The sequence below is a fragment of the Monopterus albus genome, unplaced genomic scaffold, assembly GCF_001952655.1.
Source record: "Monopterus albus unplaced genomic scaffold, M_albus_1.0 scaffold236.1, whole genome shotgun sequence".
NCBI classification, from domain to species: Eukaryota; Metazoa; Chordata; class Actinopteri; order Synbranchiformes; family Synbranchidae; genus Monopterus; species Monopterus albus.
The window spans coordinates 470353-486987 of NW_018128116.1; the positions used below are offsets into that span (position 1 = coordinate 470353).

Here is a 16635-nt window from a genome sequence, read left to right on the forward strand (position 1 = left end):
TTTGGCACATGTTTTACGCCGGATGCTCTTCCTGACGCAAACCTGATTCCAACCCGGGCGCAGCGGCGAGAGCGCTGCGCTGTATAGGATTTCGAATCCAAAACCTATAGCTAGGCCAAAGCACTCTTTTATACTTAAACCTCAATTTAATTATATTGAGTTGAGCTGATTTGAAAAAAAAAAAGCCACAAAATCTAAGACCAATCTAAGACAACTAAAGGATTTCAAAGTTATTTGAAGCACAACCACCAAGAAATCCTCATTCAGTGTTAAAAACAGACTTGTGTAGAGCTCTGTTTCCCCTCTCGAGAAAAAATAGGATGAATGGATGCTGAATATAGGACGACCTCTCTCCGTGGTGCCTCTGTCCAAGGTTCTGAACCTTTGGGGGAACAAAAAGCTGTGGGCGATCACAGGACAACACAAACAAATGCAAAATCACTTGGTTTACACGTTACCTTTGTAAAGGTCTAACCTATCACTGAAATCTGTCTATGCTTAGTAAACACCTAGTTAATATTGTCATTTTTGTGTGTGAATAAAATGATAGAATTTGATTCGTTACTCACTTTTCAGATCAAAAATTCGAACTGGAGGCTAATTTACTAAAGGCATGTAGCCATTTTCAAACATACAGTATATTGTATAGACTTCATTAAAACAGTAAACGTTAAATCTGGTTTGCTGCTCTGAGGTTAAATTAGAGTGAATATATAAATATATAGTGTAATAGTAAAACCTGTATACTGCTGCCACACTGGGTGACGCTGAAGGGAAAGCCATTCACAGACCGAAACAGGCAATGCAATCGATTATCGAGTCGCCGAGGTTGGCTAGCCGCGGGGAATGCTGGGCTGACACAACAGCTTCATAACAAACCTGTTCAGAGGTTCGCTGAAAATCTAACAAGTGACAAATTAGTTGACTCGGGCAAGTCTTTAACCAAGGGATCTTATGGCTGAGAGTGAGAATATCTTTCTCAGGGCAAAACATCGGACATTCAGCGGACTGACTGAGGGTAACCTTCGCCAACTGTTTTAGCTTCTTTAGTTAAGCTACTGTAGCTCCACCTGCTAGTTAAGGCATTAACCAGTCAACACTCTATCGTCGCAGTTTTACAAGATGTTGGTTAGTGATTTGACATAGCAAACGCTGTCAGCTGCTGTAGAGCTTTAATAACCGGCTCAGCGCTGTCATCCATAGTCAGGCTAGGTAAGTTAGCTAACTAGCTTGCATTTACAAAATTAGAGTTGTGCTGTGTTCCAGCAACTTGGCTAATGAATCAGTGCTGCCGATCAGTACTGCTTGCTACTTTAGTAGTACTTTACTTGTTGTTGTTGTTTCAAAAGTGCTTTACAAATAATAGAGTATGGGAAATTGTTTTTATATATATTTACTGTGAAATGATTACTGATTGAACTAATGACATCACATTAAAAACACATTTGTGTTACAACCCAAGTCTTGAACTGAAACCTCCAATTTATTGTTAATGTACAGCCACATTTAACAGCATTCCTCAGGTGGGGACAGACTGTAGCACGACTTGAAGTTTTGTCTTTGTGGATGAAATTAAGTTGAGTAAATTAGCTTTAGAGGCTTCAGTACTCAAATGTGTACTCATTCAAGCATTGAAAACATAATCACACTGATGTGCTACATCATGTACTCATCAATTGTCTGCCTTAATATCTGTTTACAGCTATGATTTACTATAAAATAATATTATCAGGAAACTCGAGGGACCGAGTTGAAAAATTCAGCATTTTATTATTTGCTGCAGAGCAATCCCCCATACATTCAGCTCAAATGATGATTAGTTTGGTTTGAAGCACATGACCTGCCACCTGAGAAATCTCTGCGATTTATGTCAGAAGTCGTGCTTGCTCAGTGCAACCGCACAAGGCTGCTGTCTGTTGTCTCCCGTCAAGGGAGCTTTGCCAGCTCCTTGTCTTTTTATTGGTTTTCATTTGGCTGTGAAATAGTTCACACATCTGACTCCAGAGAGAGAAAGGCATTGTACTGGTGTGCTCAGTGTAACGAAAAAGAAAAGCTTCCAGCTTTGTGAAATCTTTCCAGATTGTTTCTGCTGTTAGGGGCAGAAAGAAAATGGCTCATAACTCAAGAGCACGACCAACAGGGTGTACATACACATTTAGATGGAGTCTGTGTTGTGCACATTTGTGTGCCTGGCATGTTTGAATACATTCCTTTGCAAAGAAGAGAAGGCCATATTGTTTGGTAATGATGGAAACACAATGAAGCTGAGTCAGTTTAGATTATATTCTGCTGAGCTGTGAGATATCATGACATGCTTTTGAACATTTTTGATCTGATCTAGTCTTCATTCTCTCAAAAAGTATATTCTGATGGACTGCTGAGATCAGATGTGGACTACACCAGGGAAGGAAACTTAACTTGATACTACCGTAGTCATGGAAGCTGTTTAAATTACAAAATTCCTCAGCGATCCTTACTGTCAGTAGCAGAATTCATTAGCATGTAGTCAAAAATTAAGATCAAGGCCAGGCTAGTTTGGACTGAAGGCTTTCTACAGTAATGTGGTGGAAAAAATGAAAGTCATAAAAGTTGAATGTTTCCCCTTGTGACTTCATAAATGTCAGTTACACCGACAGGATCATTGTTAAGCTTTCACTTGTCTAGTTCCCAGGAGCAAGGCATTATGTCGCTCTTTCTTTTCTTATCTTTGCTCAAGTTTCTCTAGAGGACAGAATTATCATAAACTCATTTGGTGAGAGAGAGATACATGGAGAGCATGTTAAACACAGAGAATGCTGAACAGCTAGTAGCCCCCGCTGAGTGCATGTGAGGGGTTTGTACAGAATACAGATGCAGACTCTTCACAGTGAACTACAGTACTGTTGCTTCCACATCTTCTGGAACCTAAATGAGTGGACCAGAAAGCTGCTGTTTACACCTGCTCTTAGCATCTGTCCATTTGTGAGCAACAAGGGGAGTCCATTTCCATATCACTTTGCCAGGCTTTCTCCTATGTCCTTCATGTCATATACAGTGTCATTACCAAGCCACGTTGAGTGTCTGCTTCTGTTCTTTACACAGAAAGCCAGACACAGTTTGCATTGTTAATGAATATTTGATAGTGATTAGATTGTGGGGCTCTTTTGTTGCATAGTATCAGGATTATGTAAAACATGTATTTGCCATTCATTCTTCAATATGTAGCTGTTATTTATTTAGTTTTAATTTAGATATTTGAATTAGATAATTATGGAGTGAGCACGAACTTTAAACATACATCAGCCCCGATCTTCAATTCCCAGTCCTAAATCCTGACTACAGCGCTTTGAACTGATCGAATGTTGATTCAAAGAATGAACTGAAGCTTTCACAGTAGGCCTTATATCCCCCAAATAACTAATTCTTTGATGACATCTCATCCTTAAAGCATTTATGTGCCTGCTTGTTACTGTGTGCAGTGTTGTGTGGAAGCATCCTGTGACCTAAGCATATTCAAATGAAAATGTTCTGATGCTGCCAGATTGTGAAGTTAATGCCCGGCAGATAAATCTAAAGGTCACATGCTAATGAAAGTTGTGCCCAAGAACAATTGTAAATTTGAGCAAAGGTAACTGAGCATTTGCATATTGCATTAAGAGGTAAGGGGACATTTTTCTAAAAAATCATATTTTTAAGGCTGTTCGTGTATGAATAGTCATGAATAGTAACTTTAGTTTTTTTTTATTATTGCACTGTGGCCTTGATAACCAGAGTGCTCGTCTCTGTCAACATAGCTGCTTAGTCCATGTTTGTCTTTTTTTGTCCCAGATGCAGAGTGTAAGTGGACAGGACCATTTTGCTTCATCCAGGCTGCAGACCCCCAGCTTGGGCTGATGAAGGCCTGGAGGGACGGGGACTGCGACAGTGGAGGGGATGAATGGGCCGAAGAGGTTGAGCTCACTAAGCAGGCCGTGGAGGCTGTTAACCAGCTCACGCCCAGGCCCAGGTTTATGGTGCTATGTGGAGACTTAGTCCATGCAATGCCAGGTAAGAACACACACTGCTTGAAATCCACTTTAAAACAGCTGCATGGAAAGTGTTACAGCTGTCATCTCTCTTCAAAATAAAGTTCTTCACCTAGTAAAGAGTTTCATGACAATTGTTGCCATATTTAAAGAATAAATATGGTTATAGCTTTCCACAGGTGTTAAGTAGGTGTCCTGAAGCCATGTTTGAAATACATTGTTTTTCATGCTAAACGTTACAATACTTTGAACCTCTCTGAGTGATACATACATGCAGAGTTCTAAGAGCTGTAAAGAAACTAAAGCAAATGCTTTCTGTTCAAAACAAGCCACAGCAGTGACAAGAGCTTCCCAACAGACACACCAACCGTATGGACAGTAAAAACAAGATATTGGCTTCAACCAGTGAAGCTGCCAATTATCTGCCTAATGTTGGAGGACATAATGTGAACTCACAGATGCCAGTTGCATGAGCTTTAACTCTGCTCACCCTCTTTTAATCAGACCAAATGATACAGCAGTGGCCCCGTGAGTGTTTTCTCATGGCATCTGCTACTTCATACAGGCTCATGCAAGTGCTGCACCTATTTTGAAATGGCTCTCCCAAATTACAGATAACGGCAAACTATTTACAAACACAAGCTGTGATTTCAGGATTTCAGGCACCATGCACAGTTTCAGTCAACTTGTTTTATGCCTTGGTGTAATCATCACTCCAAAGTTGCACACTGACAGATTTTGCACCCACAGCAGACCTCTGATATCAGAGGAAAGGTGTGAGCAGAGCTAGAAATGATCAGCAACCACCATCCAGGTGCTGTTAAAAGACGAACTCTTCATTCAGGTTATCGGTCATCAAGCAAAGTCATTATTTCATATCTTTTTTGGTTAAATAAAGCAACAGGTGATGTGTGGACAGGAAACACATGCATTTTTGCTTAATGGTGCAAACTGTTCTTATATCCACAGTACACGTTCATAGAGTACCGTAGTAGTGAGTACTAAACCCCATAACTGAGTCAGCATTTTTGCACTTCTGGTTCTCTTGTCCTAGAGTCCATGGGATTTTTGGTTAGACACCTGCAGTGAGGTCTGTGTTTAACACAAGGCCCATACAGTTTCACGTTTTATTCTGTGACATAAAATAGACTAGTAAATACCCCACTAGTGGTCTTTTTTAAGCTTTTACGTGCCTTAAAAAAGTGGTTGCTAATAAGTGTTTAAATGAGACTATAGAGGTTGTTGGGGATCATCACGCCAAATACAGAGACTCATCTCCTCACTAGTCCAAATTTACAGCTACTCTGTATTTAAACCATGAAACTTGTGCACTTTGCAAACTGGTCTAACTAACTGACACGGCCATCATCATTAGCTAGATCAGGTCACACTAAGACCAAAGGATTTTGCAGAAGGGGTAAGCGCCAGAAGTCAAATTACAAGTTGGAAGCTGTGGTGGTAACGATGAAGTCATGTGACTGTGGTGTAGTTCATTTCTAGTCTTAACAATAGCTTTTTACTTCTGGTGATTGTGATTGGGCTTCAGACATCATGAAAGTGGTGTTTGCTGGTGAAGATTATCTTGCTGAACAAAACATATAAGTGTCATAAAGCTTTGTTTGTCATAGAGCTTATTTTCTGTAATAATCCAAAAGCCTATGGAAAAAAAATCTCATTGGCTTTTTGTCAAGGGAACCAGGGTGATGCCAACTTCTGGGTTGGCCTACAAAAATACGTCATCCCTGCAGCGCTATATATGATTAACTTTAGGTTCACTACTTATCAGTGGTTGTGTTATGAGTAAGAAATAAGATAATAAAAACTGTTTGGATCAGGTGAAACTGAGATTTCATTGTAGGATCAGGCAGGATAAGTTTGATGGAAACTGTTGCTTCTGCTTAATGATTTTTTACTTGACAGTGGCCCTCATGTCCTTTGCAAGCAAAAGCGTTATTTAAACATATTACTGGATTTATAATTAAATATCCAGTATCCATGATACATCAGGCATTGTCTTGACCTTTCAGCCTTGTGTTATTTTGCAGTGTGTACACATCAGACTGATCAGAAGTCAAAAAAGCCTGACTCTACTCTCTCCATTTCCACTGTGGAGTTTTGTTTCTAACCTGCCCAGCATGTCAGAAAAGCTGCCCTGGAAGGGGCTATTATACCACTGTCGAATATATTTTTCATAATAGTAAAATGTGACAAGAATGTTTCTGACTGAGACCATTAAACTTTCATATGTTTTCTGTCATATAGGACTCCATATAAACATGCAGTGCACTTGCACTACATTCACATTTACAGTCCTTAATGCTCATTTCAGATTTTTTTATTTTTGTCAGAGCCGATCATCTGTTTATGTTTCACATTCATGTTTGTGACATGTATCCAGCTCCGATCTGAACACCACTGTGCTCTTAACCTGCCACAGATTTAACTGACTGTGAACCACATGCGCACAGTAACAACAACAGTGGCGTCATTTGTGCAACAGTCAGATCCTACAGTTTCCTCACAAAATACTCAATTACAATATATTCCCTCCATCTTGGCGTGATCAGATATTTCTCCGTATATATAAGTGAAACGTCGTCCTATCTCTGCCGACCCCTGTTGCTGTTGTTACTCTTTTCTGTTAATATTTTTACCGGTCTGTAAAAGGCTGACAATGATGAAGAAAGACAATATGTGCATGTGCACATAGGAGTGAGAGGCTAAAAAAACACAAGAATGCTGATCTGACCATTCTGACAGAGGGGTCACATGGTCAGAGATTGGATACGAATCAGATTGAGGCCACTTGCACAAAGTCTCGAGATGCACCGATCGGTGGAGATCAGAAATGGCCAGTTTTCAGTGACCGGTGACTGATTTCAATGCCTCCTACAATTAAATTTTTCATTAAAGAAAAGTTACAGAAATGTCTATGCTGTCAGTTACAGTTCTTAGAAAGAAAATTGGCCAAGAAATCAGAATTGGCCAATTGCATCTCTACCATATGTACTCCTCCTATGACAGCAACAGATATTTATCTATGAAAAGCACAGCCTTCTGGCTATTCTGAATGCTACTGGCAAAGTGGTGTGCTGTTGATCAGACCAGTCAGATTTTAAATTCTCTTTGAATTCTGAAAGTCTAGAAAACAGCAGCTAGTGTGTTCTGTGTGCAGCTGGCAGGTAAAAAAAAAATTAGTTCTCTGCCATGTTCATAGAGTCTACTTTGTAAACATCAGACCCATGACAGCATGCAGTGTTTATCTATAAAAATGCACCTGCTGCCTTCAAGCTATTTGCATGAAGACAAGTTTGTGCTTTGTTGAAATCGTTCAGCAGATGAATACTGGCTGCAGGTGTAGAATATGATGCCTTTTTGTTCAACTAATATCTAACAGTAGTGCATTCTGATTTATCTCCATCGCTCTTACTCAGTGTGTTAGACATATTAGTGCTCTCATAGCCAGGACAGCAAGCTGTCATCTTCTGCCACAGTGGCAGCTGGTTTCCCCAGTTCACCAGATGCTTTCACTGTCTAGCCAGACAAATAGAATTTTTTGGAATAGAACTGGCCTCAAACATAGTTGGATACCTTTATAAATTGCTGGCAGAATAAGTGAAATAATCATTTTGCTGCTAATTTCCCACCTTGTTTGGAGCTGACACGCTGTGCTTGACTCATGCTGTGTTCACTTGTGCTTTCTTCTGTCTCTGTGCGTCTTTGTTTTAGCACTGATGAGAGACATGATCATTAATACCAACCTGTACACATAAACCAACCACTTCCACTTATAAAGACTCTTTAAAACTGTAAACAGCATTCATGCTTTTCTTTATAGAAGACCTTGACTGTGTAGATTGGCAGGCATTAGCAGCAAGTGAGTCACTATTTGATAACAGGGTAAGAGGAACGGGTTAGCAGGACCCACTGCAGAGTTAATGTTCAGCAGAAAGAGCCGCAAGCCATCAACTAAGGCAACCTACCTTTGCATGACAATTGGGGAGCTAGCACGAGGCGCCTGCTTGGCTGCTTGGCCTCAAGGAATGGGGAAAAAAGAAGTTGACAGGTGGACCTGTTTCCCTCTCCACCCCTTCATACATCTTTTTTACATGTTTGATTGGCTCACGATGTGAGCATCACTGGGCTTGATCCTGAATTGAAAACTATGTAAGATATTAAACCGAAACTGAATATTTTGTTATTTTTGGTGCAGTATTGTATATTTAGAATGGTCTTGGCCCCAGTTTCCAAAATGTTACTCAAGGCAGACTATTCATATGCAACAGATTTGGCTTAGCTTAATCACAGAGCAGCTCTCACTTCCCTCTTCTGTTTTTGGGGTCATAACAACCACTGCCATATTCAGCTGCACAGGGACAGTCATGAACCCTCCTGGAGCTGTCTCTCCCCATCATCCATGAGTCTTGCTGTAGGCGTCCAAGTATCCCTATCGTTTCCATGACTGCGCCATTTAGACCAAAACATGGCCACCATCTATTTCCCACATATCTCCTCATCTCCCTCTGATAAGTTGCATGTGTAAGTCACAGTGATATCTATTTCAGATGCACAGTGGGACAGTAGATAGTGTTAAGCATGGGGTTTAACCACGAGGCCTTGGGGATCTTTAAACGCTGTAGCGTCAGCCCTTGTTACTGTCAGCCCCAGCAAAGCAGGTTGTGCATGCCATCCTCATTATTGGCCGTATCCGTCACTTGCCTGGCAACTGAGTCGCTGCATCGGGGGGGAGGAGGGAAGTGATATTATAGCCAGAGCTGTTCCTTCCATCTAGCAGCTGACATTTCCCCTTGAACTGTTGGTTATTTACAATACGGAATGAATGGGTGGCGGCCAGGAAAAGCTAGCTGTCAACCGGCATTGTCAACACTGCTGCCTGTCGACGACAGGAAATTGGCAACTGTATTTCTGTTCCCACAGATCTCACTCTCTATCTCTTGTCACTTTAACTTTATCTTTTCCTTTGTTTCTTTCCTCTGTCGTCTGTCTGCTCTCTTTAGTAAACAGCTATGATCTCATGCCTCATACCTTATTTTGACAACCTTCAGTTGCGAGTCTGACACCGTACACAAACACTTACTTATTCTTGCCTCTGATTAATCTGTTTGAGACATCTATATAAAACAATTGTGATGCTGAGGAACCAGTTTGGCCTTGTAACGTTTCTAGAACGATCATGAAAATAAAGTGGGATCAAAGAGTTTGTCAGTATAGCCTTTTTAAGTTTTAAATCTTAATTCAAAGGCAGGGAAACTCAAGGCCAACCAGAGATCATTTTCTATATTAGTAGTATTTTCAACACTCCCCATACAGAGACTAAAACCAGCAATGAATTGCCAATAGCACAGTTAATGTCTGTAAATCTCTCACCAGGATCAGCTTATTTGTCTGTGCCACAGACCTCCAGTGTTGTTCAAAAGTGATTAAAAGCACATCATTGAAACACACTGCTGCACTGGGTGACATGTTTCTTCATTACAAAGCACAAGACCTGAGCATTTGTTAAAATGTTGCCCCAACGGCTCCAAACAACCGTAAGGTTTTACAGCATCTGAAATAAGCAAAGTCAACTGCGCAACTGAGCCAGTAATGCTGGCCAGCGTTTGCTTCCACAGAATTGTGTCATCCAGACCTTTACAGACAGAAAGTTCCTTGATCTCAATTCCCTGTCTGCAATCCAAGCTAGCTCCCAGGAGATGCTTTCTCAGCTCAAGGACTTCCTTCAGTCTCGCCACTTATTTGCTCCCAATCTCTCACCTCTTTTCAAAGCTGACAAATGAAGAGGATAAAGAGCAGGGAGGGAGGCTGTGGCAGAGGAAAGAGGTGGGGGGAAGATGGGGTGCTGATTAGATTAGAGAAACATGCTGGACTTAATACTCTCCTAATGAGCACTACAAAGGATTCAAGCTGTGTCTCTGGGGGTTCATGATGGATGCTGTGCATGATACAGCAGGGAGAAGTGTTCGAGAGTGTGTGCACATCTGCGTGTGAAAACTATCTTAAGTCATGTTTCCTTGAGAAGTGCTGGGCAGTCATCCTGACCTTTACAGCCAGAAGGTGTGTGTAAAACTCACAAAGGTGAAGTAGAGCCTGCCTTGGGACATCCCCGTCCCGTCTCTATAACTGTGGAAACCTGTTTCATTTCTGCTGAAGGCAGATAAAATCGAGGTCTCCGTGAGATTCTGAGAGTGTAAAGGGTCGAACGGCCTATGGAGAATTTGTTTTATGGAACCTGCGGATGCATTTTGGACGTATTTGTAACCAGTGCAACTTGTTAATGCTGATACGAGCTCGAGATACACACAGATAGAGGTCCCCACTCTGTTTATGTAAAGAGCATGCATGCAACAAAAAGACCCCACACACACCAAGGCCCATGTACAGTCGCGACAACCATTGAGGGGAGTGCTTACGGTGCTGGACAGGCTCAACCAGAATCTGCCAAAGTCTCCTGTCAAGGCTTGAGAATAGCGTTGCAGTCTCATTAAATGAACAAGGCTTTGAGTCGGAGCTCCAGAGAGAGCAGAGTAGTGGTGTTTTGTTTTGTTTTTTTTTTAATTTCCATATACCCTGCTCTTTACATATATTGCACATTCCAAAAGACAAAATCAGGGCGAGTCTTGTCTATTTTTCCCCTTCTCTTAGTTAATCAGACTGCAGGCTTTCTTTCCACACACCAGGACATTAGAAAATGAATGAATGAATGTTTAACTTGACACTCCATGTCATCCTAATGGGGTTATGCCTATAACCACTTCCCAGTAATCTGAAGCAAGGTGTCTCAATTGCAGGTTGGTGCAGCATAGTATGGTTCAGGATTGGTCTGTAGTGCAGATGGATGATTCACAGATACGCCAGGTTAGCAGATGGGTGTCACTGAGGGCAGGCAGCTGGAAGTGTAAGGAAGCAGAAGGCGGCGCAGCATCCCTGCCACTGATGTTTTTCAGATTTATTTAAAATAGAGAAGGTATGGTTACATGTGGTTGTTGAGTCCCAGCCCCACACTCAGTCACATTTACACTTGGGTGGTGATATGCATAAAATATTTTTTCCTGTTCTTAGCCACTGAGCAGCTGACAAGGTCAGGTACCTTGCTAATGGGCACACTGATGAGGAGAAGGTTTCTCTTTCTCTTCTAGAATTACCACGCTTGTGGAATACTTGAAGAAACTGACCATATTGAAGTGAAAACAAAAATTACTTGTGAATAAATGGATAAAATCTATTAAACTCCAGTTGTGTATAACAGCAGAGTTAGTTGCTCTCAGATGGAAACATTAGGTGAATCCCAGTTCCCTTATTTTATTGTTCCTGGTCCTCAATTCTCGCTCGACCCAGAAGGCGCTCCGGTCCTGCCATGATGAGGGACATCCCAAGGCTCTTGTCGCTCTTGGGGAGCGAGAACTGAGCAGCAAGGAGGTTGCCTGGAGGAGCTGTAACAGAGGATACACAAGTGTATCCTTCGCATGGATTGGTATGCCCCTTTATTGGAAGTCAGTTTGTGATTGGATGCTTCATTTGAAGGATCATAGGAGAGGACGTCTCGTCAATTAACATGTTTCCTCAATTGCTTGGTTCCTCTCTCCTTGCAGCTTGTCCTTGCATCATTTCCTTGTATTCTACATGAGCAGGATTAAGGCACAAGGAAAATATGCAAGTGAGGGAGACATGGATGCAATTAGAGGAATTGGGATTCACCTGTTTCCTCAGCATTTCAAATGACAACCTTTGTGTCCTCTGTTGTCCACCCTAGCTTCATTAGTGTTTGTAACAGTGGCAGCTAATCCACATTGTTGCGGCTTCAACTATCACCTTTTTCATCACTGCTCTACTTCAGACCACCAGACCATTGTTTTCTTTAATCTCCAATACGCATTAGCTGCTGGAAACCAGTCCATGGACAACTTATGTATTTACCGGTAATCAATAGTAACACTGTAAATTCATAAGTAATGTAACTAATACAACTAAATTATCTTCAATAAATCTTTATCCCCACTTAAAACAACTTCATTTTGGCTTTACAATAACAATGTAGTTTGTTTGAGGGAGTCAGACTTGAAATTCATGACTTTCGGTGCCAGTTTTTACTTTTCCTGGCACAGAATTAGTTTCCTACAAAGAAATTACAGAAATTAATTTTTGGCAAATGTTATGTAGTAATAATTTTATACAACTTTCAATTTTATTTGCGATTACCGAGTTTATTTTAAAACTTAAATACTGTAATATGTCCATCATAGCGCACGTTTTGTCTGTACAGCTATCCTCAAAGAGATTCATTTTATTGCAGAAGACTAAAAGCAGTGATTATAAATGTGTGAAGCCTGAATAGAGGCTGTAAACTGTGAATTTTTAGCATTTTATGCTTTAAAAGAAAGGTTTAAGAATCTGTTGATAATCTGTCGCCATAATTAAATAATTTTCTCTCAACTGACTAATAGTTTCAGCTGTAATTACAAAATAATTTATGCAAAACCTAGGACAAAATGCATCTTCATGTCTAATGCCCGGCATTTTGCTTTAAAAAAAAAAACTTTAGTTAGTGGTTAGTGTATTATGCTGTTGCATAAATGTACTAGTGCATTTACAAGTTCACCGTTTTATAGCAATCAAATTGTTCTTGTTGAAATATTGCCTCGGCTACATGAGGAAGTTAATAACCACTTATTCTTCAGACCCAAGTATAAATGCTTTAAACGCACATCGTCCTCCTACGTAAGGAATCCTATCCAAACATCCAAGGAAAGTTTTGCTAAGAAAGTAGGTCAGTAAGAGAATTACTCAGATGAATAAAGGAATAAGAGAGAGGAGAGGAGGGGGATTGAAGGATAACTCAAGAGCAGGAGCTGATAGGTTTGTTCGGTATACATTCTGAACTATAAATGGATTTGAGTCTCACCTTTTCTCTGCCCTTTACCCCTGCTGGGACTGTATTCATTTGACATTTCCCTCCTTTTTGTGAACACCTGACTTAATTTCATACTAATTCTGAGTTTAACACAACACATAATTGAGCACATTGGGAACATTTTGTAATACTAATAGCCTCATGTGTCTTGGAGTGGTGAATCTGACAGAAGCTGTGGTCTGCACACAGCTCAGCCGAACGGCTGGGTTTGCCGTGCAGACTGGTGAGGCTTCCACCAAACACTACTTCCTCACGTCAGTAACCATGGTGACATAAAGTGGAGCTGTACAGAGCAGTGATCATTCTCTGAGGTGTCATCATTATCATACAAATAATCCCCATTCCCCCAGGCCACTCTCACCTGCAGTACCCTTCACCCTCTCAATCTGACACTTTTCATCAACATTCATATACATTTCTCTGAGTCATTTTTATCTTGCCCAAGGAAGTTATTGTTATCAGGCATCAGTATTTCGTTCTGATGTCCATAACTGCTGCCTTATTTGTCACAAGCACATGGGTCGGTCTTTCATATTATGACAATTAGCCCCTCACACCCTTCTCCCCCAGACACGCCATTCAGAGAAGATCAGGAGCGAGACTTAAAGGCAGCCTTGAAGGGGACGGATCCCTCCATTCCACTGCTATTTGTCAGTGGGAACCATGACCTGGGCAACACCCCTACCGCCAATACAGTGGAGCAGTACTGCAGTTCATGGGGGGATGACTACTTCAGCTTCTGGGTAGGCTGCCTACTGTAATGAGGCTTTTAGTGGTAGCAGTAGTAAAGGAAAAACTTTTTTTGTTTTGATTGCATTTTATCTGCAGCATATGTTATTTATTTTTAAAGGAGTAATCCAACTATTCAGTATTTTACTTCAGTCAGATTTTCTGTTCAGAATTTAGGTTTTTGCAGCAGTAAAAATTGCAAGTATTAGTCCAGGAATTGAAAAATAGTTGCATGAATAGGCATTAGAAAATACACAATAACAATAGTTTGAAAATGATAGGTTTTGGTAACTAATATCTACCTCATCTGTATTCTCCTGTTTGTGTTGTCCCAGGTGGGTGGAGTCTTCTTCCTGGTTCTGAACTCTCAGCTCTTCTTTGACGCCTCAGCCTGTCCTGAGCTGAAGGAGGCCCAGGAGACGTGGCTGGAGGAGCAGCTGAGCAGGGCCTGCTCTTCAACTGTAGGATAGCATCAGTGACATGATTTTATTCCCGTCTGATTTATGAAGATGTTCAGCTAGACATTGTCTTCCTTTGCTGTACCTGAACCTTGTGGTTTAGATGATTGCTGCTGTTTGAACTACTTCTTGACACAGCAAATTCATTTTGTCTTTAGAGATCGGTGATAGATCGGTGATGTTCTCATGCCTCCTATCTGTCTCTACTCAGGAACCCAAACCCAAACACGTACTGGTGTTCCAGCACATTCCTCTGTACCTAAAGAGCCCTGATGAGGAGGACAACTACTTCAACCTGCAGAGGGGAGTCAGACAAAATCTGATGGACAGGTTTAAGAAGGCAGGTAGGAGAGCAGGACACACACAATAAGCTTGTTATACCTTTATCTCTAGTTACTTTGTCTTTATCTGTTGTAGCTCACAGTGACTGAGCAAGGGCACTTCAACACGACATATCATTGGTCTGTTCTGATCTACTTCATAGTTTGTTTCCAGTTTACTGTTTGTTTGCCTACAATTAAAAGTCACTGAAGAGAGAAACAGGAATTTAATTGTTTCTCATCCAGGACCCTAACATATCTGCAGTATTTTCTCAGATAATGGCTTTAGTCCACTGTGAAGTGGTTTTAAATTTCTTGTCTTAATGCTTCATAGCTAATATTTCTGTTACACCAGTTAATTTATAGCATTTCTAACTGAAGAACAGTTAACATCCCAGCCCAGAGGATTAATATGCCCTTAGCCAAAAACACTGGGGGAACCTCTGGCACACACAAATTACATTCATAATTGAATTAATTAAAGCATTTGCTTCCAATAAGAAGACTAATTCCATAATCAGAATCCATAGTTGTTAGTGTACAAGTGTGATACAAGGGCGCTGGGAGCCACTGACAAAGACGATAAATCTTTAAGAAGGCAGTAGCTAAATACACACATTCAAACATATATGTGATGTTGTCTAGCTAGCTCAGCCAATCAACAGGACATCTCAGCCATGCGTCCAGGTGACTGGTGAAGGATGGTATTAATTTCATTGCCATGTTGGCCCAGTTTGTCCTGATGACATTTACCTCTCATAACTGATTGCGTCTCTAATTCCCAATTTCCACTGTGTGCGACTGCGTTCAGTCTCCAAAGAATCCCAGACTTGGTGCTAGTACCACAGGGACACTAGAGAAAAAGTAACCTACTGAGACACATTTGGTGGGGGATGAAGCCTCACAGAGACGCTAAGATGTTAAACAATGCAGCCGCATCTGGCGTAAATGAGGGGTAAGCGAACGCTGGTTGCAGGAAGGAAGGGTGTTACTCTGTGTAGAACCTGCTATGCACAAGTGTCCTTTCTCAGCCACCCTGTTGTTCACGCACATCATGTCAGCAGTTATAAATTCAAACAACATACAGGGCAGTACTGTATGAACCACAAATGTACACGGGTGTAATCGATGACTGTAACTCTGCATATATTGCAAGACCTTCTCATATTTCTTAGCGTATACTTTTAGGTCTGTGTGTGTAACTGCAATACATGATACTGCTGAGTACAACCAGAGCAGGGAGGTGACTTCTGAATTATTGTAAAGTTACCCTTCATTTTGGGGTATTTATGAAGATTCTTAGTCATTCAGATCATTGGAAATTTAGAAGTAGTAAGAAGAAGCCCAGGTTCCATAAGACAATGTCAAAAAAGCTATGAAATTTTGCATTGCAGCGTTGTCGTTGTTAGTAGTTCTTTATAAGTCTGCTTCAGGGTATGAATTCAAACTAAAATCTCCTGACCTGACAAACAACAGTGCTCGTATAAGAAGAATAAAACCAGTTACTGCTGAATAATACAGCCTTTGTCTCCTAGTTTCTCCTCTCGTTCACCCTCTTCGGCTCTCTTCTTCATCTCCTGCTAGAAGTGTCTCTGTGACCGATGTAACATTTCTGAGCCTACATGTTTGTTTAGCAACTAATCGTAAATAACAAAATGGGCTTGAGGACTAGGAAAAGATAACTTTGGATACTTTGGAAACTTTACAACATATTTAAACAAAAGGGTTGGCTATTTTTACATAACACACCCACATCTCAATAAAGAAGATACATTGGTGTAAAAACATGAAACAAAGATGTACTTGTCTAGTTTTTATTGACATATTAGCTGAAAAATTAAGGACCTGTATGGCCTTGTATGAAGTAGGAGTTACCTGCATAAAATAGGCGGAGACTGCCAGCTTTTTAGAGAAAACATTTACAGCGAATGAGAAATAGCAGAAAAGTAGGATATGCTGCTTACTGTAATAGTATTTGAAGTAAAAAAGGGAATGTGCGTTATTTGTCTTCCTGTCTGTGCAGTGAGGGGCTGTGTTTCCTCTCATCCATGGTAAATTCCATCTCTTCTAGCCATACAGTGGCTATGGTAATTCAGACATTTCCTCACGGCTGCACCCTGAAGCCTCCAGATGTGCTCCTGTACTCGTGATTACAGTAAAAGGCAGCATCATTAACTCCCCCCCCCCACACACAC

At 40.9% G+C, this 16635-nt stretch overlaps 1 protein-coding gene across 1 annotated transcript in view; it reads left to right on the forward strand.

Annotated features, from left to right (window-relative positions):
* Window positions 1-740: 740 nt before the first annotated feature.
* cpped1 (calcineurin-like phosphoesterase domain containing 1) overlaps window positions 741-16635 on the forward strand; it is a 29103-nt gene continuing 13208 nt past the window's right edge. The window contains 5 exon segments of the mRNA XM_020620361.1: window positions 741-1018; window positions 3808-4026; window positions 13504-13676; window positions 13998-14123; window positions 14332-14464. Coding sequence (XP_020476017.1) covers window positions 955-1018; window positions 3808-4026; window positions 13504-13676; window positions 13998-14123; window positions 14332-14464 — 715 coding nt within the window. The 5' untranslated portion in view covers window positions 741-954.